Source organism: Dendropsophus ebraccatus, chromosome 1 (assembly GCF_027789765.1).
Source record: "Dendropsophus ebraccatus isolate aDenEbr1 chromosome 1, aDenEbr1.pat, whole genome shotgun sequence".
NCBI lineage: Eukaryota > Metazoa > Chordata > Amphibia > Anura > Hylidae > Dendropsophus > Dendropsophus ebraccatus.
The window spans coordinates 38,590,276-38,612,723 of record NC_091454.1 but is presented as its reverse complement, the minus strand read 5'-3'; the positions used below and the strand labels follow the sequence as shown (position 1 = coordinate 38,612,723).

Sequence of the window (22,448 nt, the reverse complement as noted above, 5' to 3'; positions counted from 1 at the left end):
TATGGGCTGCCCCTGATGATTAAGTGATCACCCGGGCAGCCCCCCCAGCTCCCCGCGGCGCCCCTGTACTCACCCTCTCACATCTGGCGCGTGTAATAGCGATGACAGCGAGTGAGAAAGGAGGAGCAAGCGAGCACTGACAGCACTCGTTTGCTTCTCTCCGTCCCCCAGGTGTATTAGGGGCTTTAGTAAAGTCAAGATCTATTAACCTTGATAAATCCCCCCTGTTATGTTTTTATAGAACGTTGTGTTTTTTTTTAAACTGTGCACAGCTAGCTGTATGGGCTGTTCACAGTTACTCTGGAAGAGCAGCCATGCACATAGTTACTCTTAACTACACAGAATACAAATGATATAAATATTGGCCAACCATCCAAATATGAAGTTTATGACCCAGTTTCGCATTAGTAGTGTCCAGAGAGCAACTCAATAATAAAGCAATCTTCAGCAGCCTTGTGCAAAAATTGAATTACAGGGAAGCAACTGCAGACTATAAAGATAAATCGTCTTCTGAGTTCTCTTAAAGGCCTTTGACAGTGGTATTGATGCCGATATTAGAGATGAGGTGAACCCGAAAATTGAGGCTGGAATATGTCACCTGAGCAATGGCAGTATGGCTGAATCCCTTACCGATATTTGGAATGAGGGAGCTGCGGCACCAGTTAAGTACAAGTTAAGCTGTCACGGTGCTTCTGTCTACTATGCAGGGAAATGTAACGATGTCTTATTACAGAGGGTTAGGCTAGGTTTACACTGCGTTTTTGCAATCCGTTTTTTTTCATCTGTTTTTAGCAAAAAACGGATGCATTTGTGTGCATCCGTTTTGATCCGTTTTTCCATTGACTTCCATTGTAAAAAAAACCTGATCAAAACGGATCTGTTTTTTTTTAACGGCCACAAAAGTAGTGTCAGCTACGTTTTTATGTTCGTAAAAAAAAACTGATCCATTTTGATCCATTTTTTTTACAGTGGGAGTCAATGGAAAAACGGATTTTCGCAAAAAATGGATGAAAAAAAAAACGGATTGCAAAAACACAGTGTGAACCTAGCCTAATTCCGACCATCACATACAGGAAAAAAAAACATTTATAATGACATAAGACAATGCCATGATATTCCAAGATGTAATAACCTTTAAACCATGGGCCCCTATTATCATAAATGGCAATTTGTTTAATAAAAGATGAATCAGAGAACCCACAACCAATCTTTACTACTGACTTCTTTTTTTTAACCTTTTTTTTATTTGTTGAAGATCAACACTTTATGTAACCTTAATAATATAAATCAAAAAGGTTTTCAAGCAGAACTAGATGTTATGTCCTCATATTAATAAACATTTGAAGCAACTGTCAGATGTTATAAAATACCATAGAAACATAGAAATGAACACCTAATTTTAACATCTGCACAGAAAATAAGATGATCTTCTGTAAACACAGCTACTTCTGTACTTTGTGTTCTGGAAAAATTGTACTATTATCTTTCATCGTAACATAACTATCCGAAGTGCATTATTAGTTACAGGCCATGTTGTTACTTAGTATATTGCAATTGTGATTGTCAACACTTCTGTTTTACCATAATCCCAGTCAACACCAGCCTGTACATACCAACATATGTAATGATACCCAATAGTTCCTATCTGAGAGAACTGCACTGATGCACTAATCTGAAAATGGGGATGTTGACACGCAACAGATAAATGGAATTAGAACAAATATAATACAATTCGACATTGGTAGATAAATGATATCATACACTGCCATACCTGAGTGTATAAAGTACTCTGCCATCATTCCATATCCTAAGCATCCTATTAGGTGTAGTTATCCAATGAGCATCTGCTTTCTTTGAGTTGCGGAAAAATGTATCTGGAATCCAAATCTTTCCAACCATATTACTGTTAAGTCGAAGCACTTTTATGGTGCTATTGAACTTCAAGCGTCTGTCATACCAGGTTTGTGCAAAAAATATATCAATGGTATATTCCTGTAACAGATTGGTAGATAGATAGATAGATATTAGAAAAATAAACTAAAACCAACCATACAGTACATTGGATTAACATCAGTTAAAAATTGCCAATGTGAGCAGGACCGACCATCTTATATCTTATATGGGCTCCTTCAAAATCTTTTCTGACAGCAGAAGCTGGGAAAAGAAAAGATTTGAACGTGACCAGACCTTTTTATCCCCTAGGGATGTGCAAAGTAACCTACCTCAAGAAGAAAGAGAGCTTCCTCATTGATGCCCTACTACTGGAGGCTTGGCTAAGTATCCCCATTCATACTTCAGAGCTTTTTTAAAAGGCTAGGTACTGACTTGAATACACCTGTTTAACCTATCTTGCAACCTTTTCCTGCTTTTCCGCTCTGAATGTCTAAAATCCTCTACTCTGGGTTCACTCTGACAATACGCTGCTCCCTCTTTCCCACTCCTCTGGGGGCAGGGTTAGCTGTCTATTGACTTGATAACCCTGTCCTCAGGAGATATCATCTGCATCATCTCTATAAACCTGTGCTGCTTCCATAGACTTACATGTGTCCCTGAGCCTAGGTTTCCGTAATATGAAAAGTTATAATTCTATCTCTGTTAGTGAATGCTGGCAAATGTACCGGTCTTTGTGTAACAGCTCTGCATATTGTAAGTGCTATAGATGTTCTTAGAGTCTGGATGGAACTAGAATGTTTTCATTCACAGTCTGCAAGCAGAGATCTAAATCTACACTTCACCCCCTGGTAAACATAGCTCCATAGCTACACCATGTGCGCGTCAGCTCTGCTACATCATTAGCTAGTATGGAATACATACTGGGGTGATGTGATGCAAAATCACTGAAAAACAGTCCTGTGTTTAATGTGCAATAGTAATGACAGCAGTGGGCAGGAAAGAAAGCTAAGGGAGTGAGTACACAAATAGGACAAATGCATGGAGGGAAATGTATTTTCCTATCTTAGTTATAGATCAGCTTTTAGAAAAACTTGTAACTCAGGAATGGCAGCAGCTAGAAAGACAGGAGGTGGCTCAAAATACTCAGGGGAACTTAAGACCAGCGAGTAAGACCAGCTAGCATTTAATTTTTATGCTCTTAGATGGATAACCCCTTTAATCCCATTCCGAACACATGCATGCTCAGTTGAGACAAATGTGTGGGCAGTGGGTGTGATGCATAGATATCACTTAGGTAAATGCTCAGCAGCCATCTTAGGTGTATGGCCAGTGTCACTATTTGGTGCTTAAAGCAAATCTACTAACAGGTACATTGCTTTTTTTTTTTTTTTAAATGCATGAATGGATTGGTGTGGGAATGCTAGTGGCTTGGTAATTTTTTTGAACCGCCAACCCGGTTTCCAAGCACGGGGCCAGTCTATTCCCGGGCATTGGCCCAGCATGAAGCACAGGCGTCAGGTTCACCGTCCGCAGGTGTGATGAAACCCCTTCCCCTCTGTGACGTGGCTCCATTGATTCTAATGATACCTCGTAACAGAGGCCATGGGAGATTGTCACACTGGGGGCCACCCCCAGTTTTTCATGGTGGGCCAGTGCTTGTGAATAGACTGGTTCCATGCACTGGAACCGGGCAGCAGTTCAAAAAAAAGGATGGCACCACCAGCATCACCACCATTTCCCACACATTAACAATATTTTTATCATGCTTTAAAACAGTGCTTCTCAATTCCAGTCCTCAGGTCTTACCAACAGATCATGTTTTTAAGATTTCCTTAGCATTTCACTGGTGTTATAATTATACTCAGTACACCAGGTATTATCACAGGTGTTCTTTGTATGGGATATCTGGTCCAAGGTCTAGTTTCCAGGAGGCATCTTTTTATTCTTGTGCTGGTTGAAAAAAAAAGAGTCCAAATGCAGGAAGTCCTGGTCACCTGCACACTCACAGAGAATGCAGTCATTTAATTGATGAACCTATTAAGCTGTGACATTCTGTACTGGCAGGACTTCCTGTGTTTAGTGTCTTTTTTTCAAGGAGCACAAGGCTAAAAAGCTGCGACCTGGATACAAGTAAGTATAGCTTTGTTTTAAGGCATGATAAAAAAAAACAACAACTTAATATCAATTGTAAACATGCTTTATTTCACATCCCCATTCAAATGCTTATGACAACATCCATTAGATTGAATAAATCATTTACAAAAACAATAATAATAAAAATGATGATCATTATCATAATAATAATAATAGGAAGAAGATTAATTAATAATACTCACCATATTGATGGCATTTACTGGCCCAATGCTGTTCACATACATATCTGTATGTATTACGGTTGGCTTTACTGTTAAGAAAAAAAAAGCTGTTGTTTAGTAACTATTAATGTGACATTTTTTTTTTTATATAATTCAGTTTTGTGATTTTCCTTTTTTAGGCCTTATTATCAATGCATTACCAGATGGATAGAACTGTATGTCATACAATTGTTTATATTGACTTCCAATGAACAAGCTTTCTAGTAGACCAGCTTTTAAAAAGACTACTATGGACCAGGTCTTGTTTGTATATTTTTGAGTATTTTTGGATTCATAGGATATGTTTACACAACGTTTTTTGTGAAAAGAAAAAATTATGTCCGTCATTTCGCTGTTTGGCTGCCCAAACAATGACGGCTGTTGGTACATTGTTCTAGCTAAAGGTCCATTTACACAGAAAGATTATCTGACAGATTATCTGCCAAAGATTTGAAGCCAAAGCCAGGAACAGACTATAAACACAGATCAGGTTATAAAGGAAAGCCTGAGATTTCTCCGCTTTACAAATCCATTTCTGGCTTTGGCTTCAAATCTTTGGCAGATAATCTGTCAGATAATCTTTCTGTGTAAATGGACCCTTAGGTGGACTTATTGGCCTTTGTGTGCCAGGTGTGTCTTTAATTGAAAAGCCATTGAATTTAATAGTAAAAACGTTGAAAGGATGGTGAAAAAAGAAAAACTGTATGTGAACAACTAAAAAATGTCTGCTGTTTGCAATAGACATCCGAAAATAATTGCTATGATAACAACCCTATTCAAATAGGACATGCGGAAATAATGTACTGAGCACAAATAGCAGAAGACATTACATATGACAATATCCTGCACACTCCATACCTCCGATATCAGGCCTGAGCTTGTTGTCATAACCCTTTAACAGTCCATTAAGAATAGAAGTAACATCATTATCATGAAATTTTCTTGTCAGCAGCCATGTTTTATTAGATGGTGCATCTTCATAATCTTCATCTTCTTTTTGAACAGAACTGCAAGTGGAGAGTAAATTAACCAGATTTAGATCAATACATTTAAATCCTCTGATACTCTAACATTACTCACTTAACATGAACACTCTCACTCATCACCAACACTCTAATAACATCAGCACTGTGTTAACACGGGATGTGATAAAAGGCCCATGATATAGGCTGTTCATTTGTTTTTATATTTTAGCAGCAATAACACAAAGCAGCAATGAAAGAAAGAATATGTAGCATAGATATGTAGATAAACTGCATAGATTAATGAGATCTATGTTCTATTGCTGAGAACAATAGATTGCCAAGCCATGATCAGTGCCATTAGAGCGCAGACTCCCAGACGGCTAAGATGCAGGGACTGCTCCTCAGCAATCAAGTCACGCGGGGTACGATCCCCCCACTAGACCAACACCATGGGGTAAAACAGCCTTTTAAATGCAGCTGTCAACTTTAACAGCTGCATTTAAATGGCTAATTCGCAGGCACAGTGATCGGACCATGCCCGCTAATTGCCATGGTCCCAGGCTGCATATAGCACCCAGGATTGCAGTGGTTCAGAGCAGGGTCACGGCACGGCCCCCTCTGAATGCCCCTAGCAACGCCAGGGCGTGCATTTACACCTTGTGTTGTTAAGGGGTTGAACAAACAGCAAAAACGCAGTGTGTATCCAGCCTGACTCCTTACGTTTAGAAGGATATCTTAAAACTCCAGGGTCTTGTAACAAAGACCTCTAAAATGTATGATTCGCAATATTGAAACAATGAGTCCTTGGTCCTTTAAAAAAAAAAAAAAAGAGGCCAGTATTTAGTTTTCATGCTGTATTTTATATATATATATATATATATATATATATATATATATATATTACAACTTAGGTCTGTTTCTCCTTATTTAGTATGCCTAACATTATGTGTTGCTTTAATAATTGCTAGTAATTTCAATAAAAATGTTAAAATGTTAATCCCTTGAAAAGTCATGAGTTGCACTTGTAGCAGTCACGATTAAATGATAGACGCATTGAGATCGAGTAGTTCTGACATGACTCTGCGTTAAGGTTCATTGCCTTCTGTTACTTAGCAACTCATTACTCACCTGCACTTTAGACTACCTGCAGTCATACTATAGAAAACATACAATACAGAATATAAGTTTTTTTGTTGAAATTCTTAGTCATTGTGCCCAAAATATCCATCATTGTTTACAATGTTATGTGATTAGCCGTGTACAATGAACCCAATACTGTCAATAAACAGCTTGTGCTAAATTTCGAGGAAAACAACATATACAGGAGATTCTGTATTTATGAAGCTGATAATAAATACCAAAATGTACTGTATTGATTTCTCTAATCAAAGCCGCCTGGAGATTTTTTTGGTATTATACTCCAGTAAATCAGCATGCAACTCTTATGTAAGTGTAGGAAAGAGCAATCTGCAATGGTGGAAACAGCCAAGTGTGTTTAGTTGGACAGTAATGCACAGCGAGAGTCTTGGCTAAGGGACCCTTTGTGATCTCCATGAATTTTAATCAGAAAGTCTGCATATATTTCCACACAAAAGTGGATTTTCTTAAGGACAATACAGTTAAAGAAGTTTTGCAGGATAAAAAAAACACAATAATTTTGTTTGCAAAAACAGCGCCACCCCTTGTCCCCAGGCTGTGTGTGGTATTAAAATTAATTTCCCAAGCTAAATATGGTCTTGGCCCAGGTAATTTCTTAGCTTATAATCAGAAATTTGGTTTTCCCTCATCATGTCTTAGAGACCTCAGGTCAGAACTGCCCGATAACCCTATTTCTATGTTTATGTTTGTGTCTATTCCACAACATACCTACCTTGTCAGATTTATATTGAACGCTTAGAAATGCAGATACTAAAGGTATAATAGTCTTATTGTTATTCAGGAAGAAAAGTGGCCACTATCTGATCTCACGGCCCAGGCAGTGGCGTAGCTACCATAGAGGCAGGGTAGGCAGTTGCTATGGGGCCCCTTCAGGATGGGGCCCGGGGAAGAAGGTAGGGGCATTTGTCCTTCTGCTTAACTCCTTATGTACTACAGCGTGTAAGTGTCCCAATGTTTACTTACATGCTGCAACACGAAAAAAGGGTTAACAAGCAGAAGACAGGGATCTCTCCTTCACCGCATTGATAACCTCTGACCTCTGTTCTCCAGCTGCGCAATCAAGTAGGAAAAAAAATGTGCAGAGCTCTGTGCAGAGTTATACGTAAGGGGCCCCTTAAATTTTTTTTGCTATGGGGCCCCGTGAATTCTTGCTACGCCCCTGGGCCCAGGCGTTGAAAGGTTGGAATGCTGTGCAGATGGCAGTGGTGTCCGAGCAATGGAGGGAGGCTCAATTTCTTATTATGCATCACACTACTTATGGGTTCCCGCAAACACCATCCATCCCATCCGGACTGAATAATAGCGTGTCCGAACTGTGGGGAGGGGAGCACAGATTTAGAACATGGATTATACTCCTGTTCAAAGATAGGGGGTGGGGTGGCGGGAGGAATTGTTATTTTGTTGTATTTCTGTAGTTGACAGACCCTAAACGATCTTGATTATCTTTGTGAAGGTGACCTTTCTACATTCTGCTAGCCAAAGAAAGGGACAGCGCTCATCTAAATGTATGTATAAAAATAAAAACAAACAGAACTCACCCGGTGTATGTGGGTATGGGTACAAACCACTTCACCCACTACACCAAATTCCAAGTAGACAGTGTACACAGGGCACCAAACTCTGTTCCTACGGAACATCCACACAGAGGGTGCTCAACAAAGCCTGAGTGGGGAGGAAGTTCCACACCGGTAAGATATATGGAGAAACAAGCCAAGAAAAAGAAGCAGCGATCAGAGTTGGTACTCAACAGTAAACAGTATCAAAGGATCACCATTACGGTGCGAGTTAACTCATTTTACTAGGGGGGAGAGGCCAATCGTCCGAGCCAAACCCCCTCCAGGACGCTTATCAGTGTTGTTGGTCAGATGGATTTCATGGGTGCCTAGTTCAAAAGCTTCTATTTATTAAACAAAATGCAGGCACAGAGGCCTCGGCAACGCATTTCAGTGGGCTCAATGCCACCTTTATCAAGCCAAAAGAACATAGCAAACATACAAACATTGTATGTTTGCTATGTTCTTTTGGCTTGATAAAGGTGGCATTGAGCCCACCGAAACTCGTTGCCGATACCTCTGTGCCTGCATTTTGTTTTTCGTGAAATTTTGAGAATTACGGTCATAAATAATAATCATGATTTCAGGTTTTGTCTAAAGCAGCAGAAAACCTAGACTTGGCCCTGCCTGATACTGACATACATGGTTCCTTTCTGGGGGTTACCCAGGCTTTAAAAATTTGGCTTTTGATAAGCATATTGATAAGGTTTCCAAACAATATTTCTTGTTGTGGCTTTTGACTTGCCAGACTAAAAGGTGCTGTTTAGAAGAAAACAAAACAAAAAATCTGCAAAGTCTGTCTTATTGTAAAACAGAGTAGGATGTCATTATACCAGTGCATTTCTTAGCATATATAATCAGTAGGATTTTCATCAACAATTTATTAAGCATCATAGAACTATTCATAGACTTGGCACATTTTGTGTGTTTTTTCTATTTATGTGTATGATGTCTCACTTTAAGTAAAGTAGATGCCAGATGCAGAGCTGTAAAAATATAAAAGAAATGTTTCACATTGTCAATAACAGGTTAGATACAGGCTTCTTTTTGTTTATTTGTAGTTTTTATTTGACTTCTTTCACTTCTATAAGAAACTCGATGGATGTACTGAAGAAGCTAATAGTTTATCAAGATCGTGATTTAACAATTCTAGTAATACGAATTTATCTTCTGCATTTAAGGAATCATATCGTTACTCTGTACAGTCCCTAAATAGTGCACTCAGTCAGAGGAGTCTGTGAGCCTATGTTATTACGGCCTCTAATTTTGTATGGAAGCACACAGCATTTCTTTTTCTGTCCAATTCATATTGAATTTATAAGAAAAGAAAACTGGGGCATGTTGCATCAGATTGCAGTACTCCACATACACGCCCCTCATGAAACATTGCTTCTAGAAAACCTATGTAATGCAGTGGTGTATGATGGTGAAGCGCTGAGTATGTGCAGCACTGTAGTATCCCATTACTTTGATGTCACTATGTACAATCATTTGTTACACACTCTTAGGCCTTTTTCACACATCCCGTAAAGTTGTCCGTAATTGTGGATCTGTAATTGCGGTTCAACTTTCTATTGGGCTATTCACAGAGTCCTTTTTAATTACAGATTACCAATAAAAGTCTATGGGATCTTTATTTTTCACGGATGTCACGGATGTAACATCCGTGTTGTCTGTAAAAAAACACGGATCAAATTTATGCAAACTAGTACTGTTCACATTTTACGGAAGTGGATGCAATTACGGTTACAAATACGGATGATTTTCCATGGATCACAGGGAAAAAATTGTGGGAGGTTTTGTGTCCCAGAAAAATCACAAAACATGTGAATGAGGCCTTATGTTAAGTTCCTATTCAGTGAATTTTAAATGTTGTGTTACAATTGTCTAGCTTAAGAGACGGGGGGTGGGTAGAGGCACATTTCTACAATTCGCTATGATTTGTATTACTTTGTATGGGGCACAAATGTGTTACTACTACGATGTGAGGCCTTAAGAGAATAGAGATGAACGAAACTTGATCACATTTGATTACCTATGGTTGAAGCAGTTGCAGTCCTAGAGTTTCTTGGGAAACATGGATACAGCCGTATAACTGTACCCATGTTTTCTAGCCAGCCTTAGGGCTGCATACAACTTCTTCAGCCACAGGTTTGGATGAACCTGAGCATGTTTGAGGTCCGCCATGTTTGCTGGATATGGCCTAAAAAGTGCAATGATACCATTTGGGGAAGAATGGGGGGGGGTGCTCAGTGGGCTTCTCAATTACACACACATAGAAAGTAATTTAAATTAAAGGGGGGGGATTAGATTTTTTCTATTTGATGCAATAGTGTCATGCTAGTGAATATTTACTTGCATGGAACTAATACACAACATAAGGAAAGAGAAAAAAATATTCTGATTAGAGAAAATGTCACATGTAGTCACTGGATGTAACTGTACTGTGGTCATTGTAGTTTTCAGGTTGCTCGTATCGACAACTATATGGTCACTGTATAGGGGGAATATTTGCTTTTTATTCAGTAACAGTATGATGGCATTGGTTATCAAGTGAAGATATGGTCATGATGTGGTGGAATCATTTGGGCCTCATATCGTGATGTAATTGGTAACAATGATTTTGGATAGTGACACTAACCATAGCATACAGTCCCATATGCCAGTCTTAAGTAAAAATTTACTGATTGTAACGGCTGGGGTCAGTGGATCCACGTGGCCCACACAAGCGATGGTACAGAGCCGCACCAGGGAGCGGAGTCTAAGGGGCCGCTGGTCTTCACCAGAGCCCGCCGCAAGGCAGGATGGGCTTGCTGCGGCAGGCGACCCCCAGGTCGCTACCCCTGGCGCGACTTGCTTGTGTAGGTGGCGAGTAGAGGCGAAGTACAAAATCGTAAGGCAAGGACGTAGTCAGGGACGGGCCAAGGGGTCAGGGCAGGCGGCGTACAAGGGCGGAGACAGGAAACGTGAGCAAAGGACTGGTACACAAGAAAATGGCAGTAATTAGGGAACGCTTTCTCTGATAGGCAAAGGGCACTATAGATCCGGCAAAGGGAACAGGAAGGGGCAGGCTTTAATAGGGGCAGAGAAAATGGCCAGACCAATTGTGGGGACACTGTGCCTTTAAGACATAGCAGAGCCGGCGCGCGCGCTCTCCAGGAGGCGGGGACGCGCGCGCCGGCTCTGACACACTGAGACTCCCCGGCATGCAGCGCAGACGCCGGGAGTCAGGGGAGAAGAGGACACAGGAGCCCCAGGAGATGCAGGGGACCTCCTGCAGAAGGTGAGAGACGGGGCCGGGCGGCCGGGCTCGAACTGTCTTCATGGCAAGAATGTCCTCGACAGTATAAACGTCCGTGGTGTCCACTTGAGGAGAAGGTGGGGAAGGTTCACGGGAATAGCGGTTAAGGACTACAGGTCTCAGAAGGGAAACATGAAAGCAGTTGGGGATCCGCATAGAGGATGGCAAACGGAGCTTGTAGGCCACGGGGTTGATGCGTCTCAAAACCACAAAAGGACCCAAAAAACGAGGTCCCAATTTGTAGCTGGGTATCTTCAGGCGTATGTATTTGGAAGATAGCCATACCTTGTCCCCAGGGTTAAAAGACACGGCAGGTCTTCTCTTTTTGTCTGCCTGAGATTTCATATGGGAGGAAGCCTGCAGCAATGAGTGACGAGTCTTCTCCCAGATGGCCGAGAAGTCTTGGACCAGGACGTTGACAGCAGGCACGTCTGGAGAAGAAGAGGAGGACAGAGGTAGAGGAGGACGAGGATGACGACCGTAGACGATGTAGAATGGGGATTCTCCTGTGGAGCTGGACTCTAGATGATTATAAGAGAACTCAGCCCAGGGTAGCAAATCGGACCAGTCATCTTGTCGAGCCGACACAAAGTGACGTAAATAGCAACCCAGAATTTGATTCACTCTTTCCGCTTGACCATTAAACTGAGGATGATAGGCTGAGGAGAAGTTTAGTTTCACTTGAAGGCGGGGACAGAGAGCCCGCCAGAACTTAGAGACAAACTGTGTTCCTCGATCTGACGTGATGGTGACTGGTAGTCCATGCAGGCGGAATATGTGCAGGAAGAAGAGATTAGCTAGACGGGGAGCAGATGGGAGACCAGGTAGTGGGATGAAGTGCGACATCTTAGAGAAACGGTCGGTCACCGTCCAGACTATAGTATTACCGGCAGAGGAGGGTAGATCTGTGATAAAGTCCATCGCAATGTACTGCCAAGGGGCTTCTGGGACCGGTAGCGGATGGAGTAGGCCAGGTGGTCTCTGCCGAGAGATCTTGTTGCGGGCACAAGAAGAGCATGAGGACACAAAGTCTTTGACATCCCTCCCTAACGTTGGCCACCAGTAGTAACGGGAGATATGGTGAAGAGATTTGTGTACACCTGGGTGTCCAGCCAATAGGGAGCTATGTCCCCATTTAAGAATTCGTCTTCGAAGAGCTGGACGAACATACGTCTTTCCAGGGGGTAGGAGACGAAGATCGGCGGAAGCCACAGGAAGCAGGCGTTCTGGTGGTACAATATGACGAGGAGTAGAATCTTGTCCCAGGACATCAGAAGCGCGGGACAAGGCATCGGCCTTGATGTTTTTCTCCGCGGGGCGGAAATGGATGAAGAAATTAAAATGGGAAAAGAAGAGGGACCAACGGGCTTGCCTAGGATTAAGGCGCTGGGCCGTCTGGAGGTACAGCAGATTTTTGTGATCCGTAAAGATGTTGACCGGATGTCTAGCCCCCTCCAGAAGGTGACGCCATTCTTCAAGGGCCATCTTGATAGCCAAGAGTTCCCGATCTCCAATGGTATAATTCTTCTCGGCTGAAGAAAAGGTTTTAGAGAAGAAGCCGCAGGTGCGTATCTTACCCTTGGCATCCTTTTGAGTAAGAACTGCCCCAGCACCTACAGAAGATGCGTCCACCTCCACGAAGAAAGGTCTGGTGGGGTCGGGGCGAGATAGGACGGGTGCCGAGGCAAAGGACGTCTTAAGGTGTTGAAAGGCTTCTTCTGCTTCAGGTGGCCATACCTTAGGATTAGCAGTCTTCCGGGTAAGATTGACAATGGGTGCCACAAGTGTAGAGTAATGCGGAATGAATTGCCGGTAATAGTTGGCGAAGCCAAGAAAGCGCTGGATGGCTCGAAGTCCGACGGGGCGAGGCCACTGGAGGACAGCCGAAAGTTTAGCGGGATCCATCTGGAGACCCTTGTTAGAAACGACATAACCCAGGAAAGGAAGGCTGGATTGATGAAATAGACATTTCTCCAGTTTGGCGTACAAGTGAGCAAAAGGACTGGTACACAAGAAAATGGCAGTAATGAGGGAACGCTTTCTCTGATAGGCAAAGGGCACTATAGATCCGGCAAAGGGAACAGGAAGGGGCAGGCTTTAATAGGGGCAGAGAAAATGGCCAGACCAATTGTGGGGACACTGTGCCTTTAAGACATAGCAGAGCCGGCGCGCGCGCGCCCCAGGAGGCGGGGACGCGCGCGCCGGCTCTGACACACTGAGACTCCCCGGCGTGCAGCGCAGACGCCGGGAGTCAGGGGAGAAGAGGACACAGGAGCCCCAGGAGATGCAGGGGACCTCCTGCAGAAGGTGAGAGACGGGGCCGGGCGGCGCTCGGGAGCGGAGGCGGCGCGGACCGCCATGACACTGATATTAGATCTACAAGGTTTATTAAGAGGTGTACACTTCCCTATAAATCGCCCACATTCTCAGCTACCCCATGACTGTCCTGTGCACTTGCGACTGAAATCTATGGCAGCTACTGTAGGAGCTAGTGTAGATTTCAGCTAAAACCTATACCTGTGTAGAAAATCTGGAGATTCACATTTTACACCAAGCACACTTGTGTGACACAATTTTCTAGAAAGTTGAGAATTTTGGCACAATATGACTTAAAAGTTTTCTGGGTCTTAGAAGTCCAGCAGATGATACCAAGTCGGATTACCCACTAGATTTTCCCTCAAAACAATATGCTATTTGCTCAGCTCACTCTGCACTATAACAGCCTTCCTGCATACGCAGATAAGACCACAGGCTCAGCGTGACAGGTTCTTTAATTATTTGTAAAACAATAAAGATCACTAAGTTTAACATCCCTCTCTGCTGTGGCTTATTGATGGAGCTTTGGAATGAGGCATTCCCCTCTATTAACTGAGATAACCAAATAAGTTTTTTTCTCTATATTAGACAATACCCTTTAATAGACGTGATCCAACTTTTTTGCTTTGTCAGTTAAGAATGTCATTCTTTCTTATGCTTAGGTGTTAAGTCATAAGTCCTTACATTTAAAATTGCTATTAGGACATCAGTATTTACTTATACAGTACTTAATTTAATAGAAAGAAAAGGAGATAATTACAAGAACACCACGGGCGACATTTCAATGCTTAATGGGTAACTTTTACATCATGCCATATACTTATTTATAAAAATTATCTCAGTAAACCTCAATGTATTATGTGTTAGTTTAGTAAAAGTAGACTAAACCTAAGGAATGATAGAAAATCTTGTGTTTCTTTAAACACTTGTTCCTGACTTTGAGCAATTCATTGCAATCTCGCACAGTCCGCTGCAAGTTTTCCTTTTTCTACTGGCAACCGTAATTTTGGACTTTGGACCTCAACTACATTTATCCAGTTATGTAACCCACATAGAAGAATCTGGGGCAACAGACTGCCAAAATATTAAAAGGAACATGTCACAAGTTCCTAACCCATGGACAACATGAACCAGAGGTAAGCAATCTTACTACAATGCTGTATAATTCATTCTGATTGGCAGTCTTCAAAAATATTCGCAAAAATTTGCTCCTTAGGCTAGGTTCACACTGCGTTTTCAGCATCCGTTTAACGCATCCGTTTTTTGCAAAAAACGCATGAAAAACGGATTGCAAAAAACGGATTCATTTGTGTGCATCCGTTTTTTCATTGACTTCCATTATAAAAAAAGAACGGATCCGTTTTTTTTGGCGGACCAAAACGGACCAAAAAACGTTGCTGACCCTATTTTTCTGGACGTTAAAAAAAACGGATCCGTTAAACGGATGCTGAAAACGCAGTGTGAACCTAGCCTTATAGTTGATTTGTTTGGCCCAGTAGGGTCCATTCTCTGAGCATTACTGAGATATAGAGAGTAAGTACAATAATAAGTATAATCACAATGTCTACCTTCTGTGTTGTTGTTTTTTTTACGAACATCACTAGTAGATGCGCCATAATAACTTTATAAGAAAAGAAAACTCCTTTAATATTGAGCATGAAAAATTCTACACGAACGCCATAGTTCTAACAGAAATAACAAGAACATAAAGAGTAAAATGCTTCTCTACATGACATTGTATAAAGGTAATAATACCTGGTACTGTAACAGTATGCAATTATTCATTAAGTATATAGGAAAAAAGGTAGTATAATAATCCTCAAACATTATTTACTCTGCACAGCATAATGTTGGTTGGAACAACAGAAATAAAGTGTGAAATGCTCGAGCTAAAAGGAAATAACCGCAGTTCTATTAAAATCTGTCATGAGAAAAAAAAAACAACGTTTCTTTCAATGGAAGCTTTTTTACCTACAGCCTTTAATAGTAGTGCTGTCACAGAATTATTGAACCCTATATTGTGAACTGTATAATATAAATTAAGAATATATAATAAAGGGGTTATTCTACATAAAAAAAAAACATGGCCACTTTCTTCCATAGACAACACAGCTCTTGTCTCCAGATTTGCTCATCTCTATCAAGTGTCTATTCAGAAAAGACCTGCCACTAGGACAGGTCTCTTCAAACTACAGCACCTACAACTAAAGATGCAAATATAAACGATGAAGAGCTTGAAGCTACACCTAGACCTTGGTATCTCTGGGACCCTAAAGACATTTCACCATATAAGGGCTAGTTCACACTAAGTAAATTCATCGGAATTCCACAGAATCCTGCCTGCCTGAGTATCAAATGGACACTCTATGGGAGGGCTCACGCTCCTCAACTCTCCTCCAAAAAAATTGACATGTCAATTTTTTAAACAGAGAGGGGAGGAAGCGGAGGTACGCACGCCCTCCCATACAAACACTGCGGGACTCTGAGGCAGGTGGGATTCTGCCGCGGAATTCCTATAAATTTACTCAGTGTGAACTGTCCCTAAGAGCAGCAGAATTATACAAGTGTGGGATAGAAAAAGGCCCTAAAATATGATCTTCCACTAAGCCTCAAGACCTTTATTGCACCTTTGCTTGAAAATTCCATGTTAGAGGGCGATCTTACTATTACAGGAGGATTCTAAGGTATACATAAATAAAGTAACATAGTTAATAAGACTGAAAAAAAAAGTCCAGCAAGTTCTACAGAAAAGTGTTGGTCCAGAGAAAGGCAAATAGCCATATGATGCAGATGCCAATTGTCCCATCATAGGGAGAAAAATTCCTTCTCGACTCCAATAACAATCATAATAAATCCCAAAATTAATGTTCTATCACATGAAATCTAATGGCCATAACTTGTAATATATTTTTCAAGAAAAGCATCCAGGCCTCCCCTGAACTTATTTAATTAATCAACCATGACAACATCATGTGGCAGAGAGTTCCATAGTCTCAATGCTCTTACAGTAAAGAATCTGCATCTGTGCTGATGGTGAAGCCTTCTTTCCTCTAGAGGTAGAGGATGCCCCCTTGTCTTGGTTACAAGCTTAGGCCATGTTCACACTCGGTATGAACATCAGCCGTTGTTTGACACAGCTCGGTGAAACAACGGCCGATGTGTGTGATGCTCACCAGGCCAATACTATAGTATCGGCCAGATGAACATCACTTTATTTGAATTGGAATGCGGGCACATTTTTAAGGCTATGTAGGATCGGTCCCTTCTTACAAGAGGAAGGGACCCATATATTATAATTGTATGGGGGCTCTCGGCCCTCTCACTGTATATCTCCATACATATTTGTACATCAATATTCAGTGCAACTTGAGAACGGCAGTAGAAGCACTGTATTTAGTTAGCTATAATGTAGTAATAAAAAAAATCACATCTTAAACATTCCCTACAGCACAGAGTGATCTTAAAATGTCATAGACAATGGAAGGGTCAGCTAAATTATGCTGAAATTCAGAACTTTTGCACAAAGTTTTAATTTTGCTCCCGGACTTTTATGACACTGGTGTAAAGCACTTAAACTGTTCAATACATTATTAATTGCTTCTAGATGGCATGAATTATACATCGATCACAAAGTTATATCTTGTTTAACCCCCTAAGAACCAGGTCACTTCGGAAAAGTCACTGAAAATTTTTCTGCTTTGTGCTGAATAAAATACTTTGCAGCTTTTCTGAGATTTTTCATTCTATTATAGAAACTTAGGACCACACAAATCCTTATTTTGTCATCACAGCTTTCCAGAACAAACTTTTTCGTGAGTGTGTTTGCCCTTGTCTTTTCTGACAAGGAGGCGTGACGTCACCTAAAAGAGGTGTTTGACTTTATAGGTGATACGCATCAAAACTTTGGTGCTAAACTCTTGAACAAAATAATACAGCTAATAGGTGGTATAAAGTTAGATAGTTAGGGTTATACGGATCAGCCACATTTACCAAACAGCATAGTCTGCTTTGAGAAATCGGCCACATTCCAACACTGTCTAGTCTAAATTTACACTAGTGAATTAGATTATTTTAGTAAGACTGCCCCAGTGTTGTCCGAATATTTAAATACACATAAGTACCTGTACAGGCATATCACTGATTTTACCAAGATTTTTCTAGAGTAATCTCTGAGGACCTTTATCTGGTTGTCTTTGTAGTGAATCTTTGGGAAACATGGGGTCCCTCAAAATGCCACCATCAGGTTTCATCATCACGCTGAAAAAGTTCAGTGATTGACTTCATGTTTTCAAAATACGTGCAGAATCCGCTCAAATTCCACCCACAAAAAATTTCAGTCCTGGCTCCCATTGTTTTCTATTGTATTTACCCACATTAGTGCACACAGCAGATATTTCCATCCAGATTACATACGGAATCCGTGTTCCGCCCAAAGAATGGACAGGTTCATTGTTTTGGCTGATTCCTCTAGAGAAGTCCTATAGAAGTCAATATGGCTTACATTTTGCTAGAAATTCTGCTCAAATTCCACTTTAATTCTGTTTGAATTCTGCTCCTATTCTGTCAGAGCAGAAAAGGAGAGGAATTTCGAGCAGAAATCTTTACTCTTCAATTCCTTGTGGAATCCGCAAGAATTTCTGTGTGCACATACACTAATATAGCCAGGGATTGGGCGGACATAGTGACAGCGTCCATACAATTACCATGATGTGAAAATACATAAAGGTGCCTTAACTACCTTCTAATGTTTATATTTTCTGACTATAATTTTTTTTTATTTAATTTTTTGTACATTGTTATGGGGGCAGCCATCTTTCCTGAGCTGTTTTTAACAGCAATTAGTAACATGCTTTATAGCAATCAAGTAAATTGAGTGCCAACACACCACTCAATTCATTGTGAAAAAATAATCCAGCCTTTATTCCACCATGCTTTACAGCAAGACTCATGGATATAGACAGCAATAGACAGAGTCTGTCCTCTTGAGATGAATGTAAAACATTACTGAACTGCTGTTGTCTCCTCTACTGGTTTCACATGTCACTGCAATACTACATTAATCACTTTACAACAGCCTCCTATATCACCAGAGACATAGCAGGAAGTCTCTGCTTTGGTTTAGCCCCAGTGATGAGAATGAAAACTGCTAAATATCAGGATTATTTTATAATATAGACAATAAAATGGAAAATTAGAATAAAGATCACCACAAAAATTCTTCAAAAATATGTTTAACATAAAACATTGTTTAAACAATGAGTCATTCTCTGATGACACATTCCCTTTAAGTCAAGCATTTTTTAATTGCTCAACTCAGATAACAAGCCCCAAATAAAATCAATAGGAGACTTGAGCATTTAACAAAGTTCCTGGTTTACCTTCAAGGGATGTGGGAATAAAATGTACAAAAAATTAGAACCAAAAAATAGGTTACTATTAGGTTAATTGATGGCATACTGCCAGAGTTCTGAAGTGTCTGGCAGTAACATATTACATTTTTTGCTCAAATTTTTCCATATTTCTCTTACACATCCCTTCAAGGGATGAAATATACAAAAATTAGAATGAAAAAAGCAACATGTTACTGCAAGACTCCGTCCGTATGCCGGCAATTGACACTAGCTCCACAAGGTGCTTGGTTGAAGTTGATCGAGCACTATGCTCCATAGGGCATGCTTCCTCAATACTAGTCTAGAACTTTACACCGTTTTTACCTATACAATTATTGTGTGACAAAAAATATACTACATTTTTTTATTCAAGTGACGCTCCCGAAAATTATATTAACCTGGCAGTTCCATGGAGTATTTATATGGCCTGCCCAGAAACCTAAACAGAAAATAATACTTCGTAGATGAACTTTGTAGAAGCAAAAAGGAGCGCCATACAAAAACACAAAAAGTATCTTCAGTTCTTACAGCATAAACATCAAATGTAAGCTCAAAGTTCTCAAAGGTCCCAATATCTGTTCTGCTAAAAACATATTTTAAAAAAGCTGTAAAAAAAGACTGCAGATTTAGTCAGTAGAGTACTGGATGACTTTTACATGGTGAAATGGGAAATAGGGAAAAGAATGCCTCTCGATTTACTGTATTCTGGTAGTAAATAAATGCATTGTCGTATACAGATGAAGGGAGGATTTTCAAATAAATTCCCTGGTTTAGAATAATCCCATGCTTATATGCTATAATTCTCAACACAAAATATTCTGACAGCACTTAAAAGACACCGGCCAAGTCTATGCAGTCTAATTGTTGGGCACAGCATCGGATTCCGTGCTATCTGATGTTTAATACTAATAGGTAGACACTTTGCATGTCAGAGGCATTTTTCTGTTTTCATAAAGAGGAACGGATTATGCGATATACTGCAAGGTAATAGCTTCATAAATTGCTAAAAGGTTTCCATTTTGTTAGCATTGACCTTCAGCATCCTTCCTAAAGTATTAGTCATTTCCTTCTTGCACACGTTACTTTTTTATTGTTTGCATTTTATCTTTTGCTCAATAAATTTTTTTAAGGAAATATCATAACATGCATTCGCTGGGTTCACGCTACGTATATTTCAGTCAGTATTGTGGTCCTCATATTGCAACCAAAACCAGGAGTGGATTAAAAACACAGAAAGGCTATGTTCACACAATGTTGAAATTGAGTGGATGGCCGCCATATAACAGTAAATAACTGCCATTATTTCAATATAACAGCCGTTGTTTTAAAATAACAGCAAATATTTGCCATTAAATGGCGGCCATCCACTCAATTTCAACATTGTGTGGACAGATCCTTTCTGTGTTTTCAATCCACTCCTGGTTTTGGTTGCAATATGAGGACCACAATACTGACTGAAATATACGTAGTGTGAACCCAGCCTATATAGTGTGAAAACATATTCCACAGTGACTATAAATACATATGTAACATGGAAGTTTTACAACTGAGCATTGTTCACACCATGATTTGCACCTGTAAGGCATGTTCAGGTCTCTGTAAAGTTAGTGATGTCACGTCACATCAACTGCCAACTTCTGCTGCAGCGGCGGTACAAACTGGAGCAGCAGGAGTTGGCAGTTATTGTGACGTGACATCACCAACTTTACCATCAGACCTGAAAATGCCACGGACTTCCCTTTTAACAAACTGCCTTATAAAGAAGGTTAGGGAGAGGTGCTGACATAAAAGAGGGGCCTGCAGCTGATTGGACGGACACTAGGGATTATGGTTAATCCCTTTCTCCTGCCCAGTGACACTCCAGACAGCATGTGCGGCCTTAATTTTTTTTATTTATTTTTTTGCTAATTTACTGAATGAATGGGCAGGAATTCGCTTTGAAGAACAAAGTGAATTGACAGCATGATTCGCAGCAAACCTTGATTCGCCAGTTTCACTTCTAATTGCAATCTTGACAGTTCCCTGAGTTATTCAAGCCTCAGAAGGCCAAATCTTAGTGTGCACCCTGCTCCTAAGAATAAAGAGGTCCCTGCTTATAGGACCTTAGAATCTAACATAATAATAGGTGGTATTTTATCTGGAAGACCAGCCCATTGTGTTTGTGATAGGATAATAATTATAGCTAGTAGAGAACATAGAATGGAGTTGTGTACAGTCTATGGACTAGCATTGCAATAAGAATATACTGTACTTATGTTACATTTGCCAAATTGAAAACAGCCCATATGGGAGAGAGAATTCTGGCAGTCAGGATTTAAAGGATTTCATATTGGAGGATGAGAGTCACTATACACTAGGTCCGTGATGGCGAACCTATGACACGTGTGTCAGCACTGCGGGATATGGGGGGACCCTTGGGGTTTGGTCCTGTGACAGTGGGGTTGCAGGGCCATTCTGTGCCCTTCCCCCCTCCCCTGTTCGTGTTTGGTTGGCGGGGTTGGCGGTAGCTGACCGGCACAGTGTTGTTTTTAGTGTAGGGACTCATGTGGGCCAGAAGACCTGTACCAAATGAGGCAATATGGTTTGATCAAATTCTATACCAACATTCTGGCGTTGGTTTTTAAATGTAGCCGAGAGGCATTGGTTTCAGCCATGGGTGTCAGGTGCAGCCACTTTTTTTCTCTAGGTTTGCAAAAACAAAGTTACACCTCAGGTAAAAATCTAAGGGGATGGGCTGAAGTTACTGTCATAAACAGATTTTAACACAGTAGTGGATTGTTCCCTGGTGACTCACTCCCTCTCGCCACTGAAAAGCTTCTAGATGGAATCCACTCCGTCTCGCTCCTGCTTCCTTCCCCTTCCCTTCGGAGACGCCCCCTGTCCTCTGCCTCTTCAGTGGGCCGAGTTTGTGTTTACTATCCTGACAACTGAAGACACACGTGATTCACTGAAACCACTGTTCTGGGCTGTCAGTGGGGTTTGCCTTTCCTCCTTATGTATCCATAGCCCATATTAGATGGCTCAATCACTGGCCGCAGTCCCATCCCAGCCAGTGCTTGGCTGAGCGGCTTGTCACTACAGAGACCGTCTCTGAAGTTGCATTGGTAGCTGCTGGGAGAAGACAGCAAGACACCGTGGAGCATGAACAGGTAATGTATGAACTTTATTATTTTCTTTACACATTCGTCAGTCATCGGCTGTGCATCACATGTGGCAGCCAATGACTTTAGGACTAGAGATGAGCGAAGCAGTCAAAAATTTGTTTTGCAAGATTAGAGAATATTCAGTTGGATTTGCAAATCTCATCCAAATGAATCACAATAATACAGCCAAACCATTTTTATGGCTACAATAATAAGACTGTAACAAAGTTTTGTACAACAACTATTGTTGTGACAGTGGCAAAAATTGTAACATTTAAAATAATGAAAAAATTTAGCTTTGGACAGCAGTGGATGTTGGTGGATCAGCTGCATAAAATCTATAATCTTTCTAATAAACCATTGAACACATTCCAA

At 40.8% G+C, this 22,448-nt stretch overlaps 1 protein-coding gene across 1 annotated transcript in view; it reads right to left on the bottom strand.

The window, feature by feature from the left end:
- Nucleotides 1-22,448, bottom strand: part of GABRG2 (gamma-aminobutyric acid type A receptor subunit gamma2) — a 118,528-nt gene that overhangs the window by 59,072 nt on the left and 37,008 nt on the right. Inside the window, 3 exon segments of the mRNA XM_069954104.1 lie at nt 1,772-1,992; nt 4,230-4,297; nt 5,106-5,254. Coding sequence (XP_069810205.1) covers nt 1,772-1,992; nt 4,230-4,297; nt 5,106-5,254 — 438 coding nt within the window.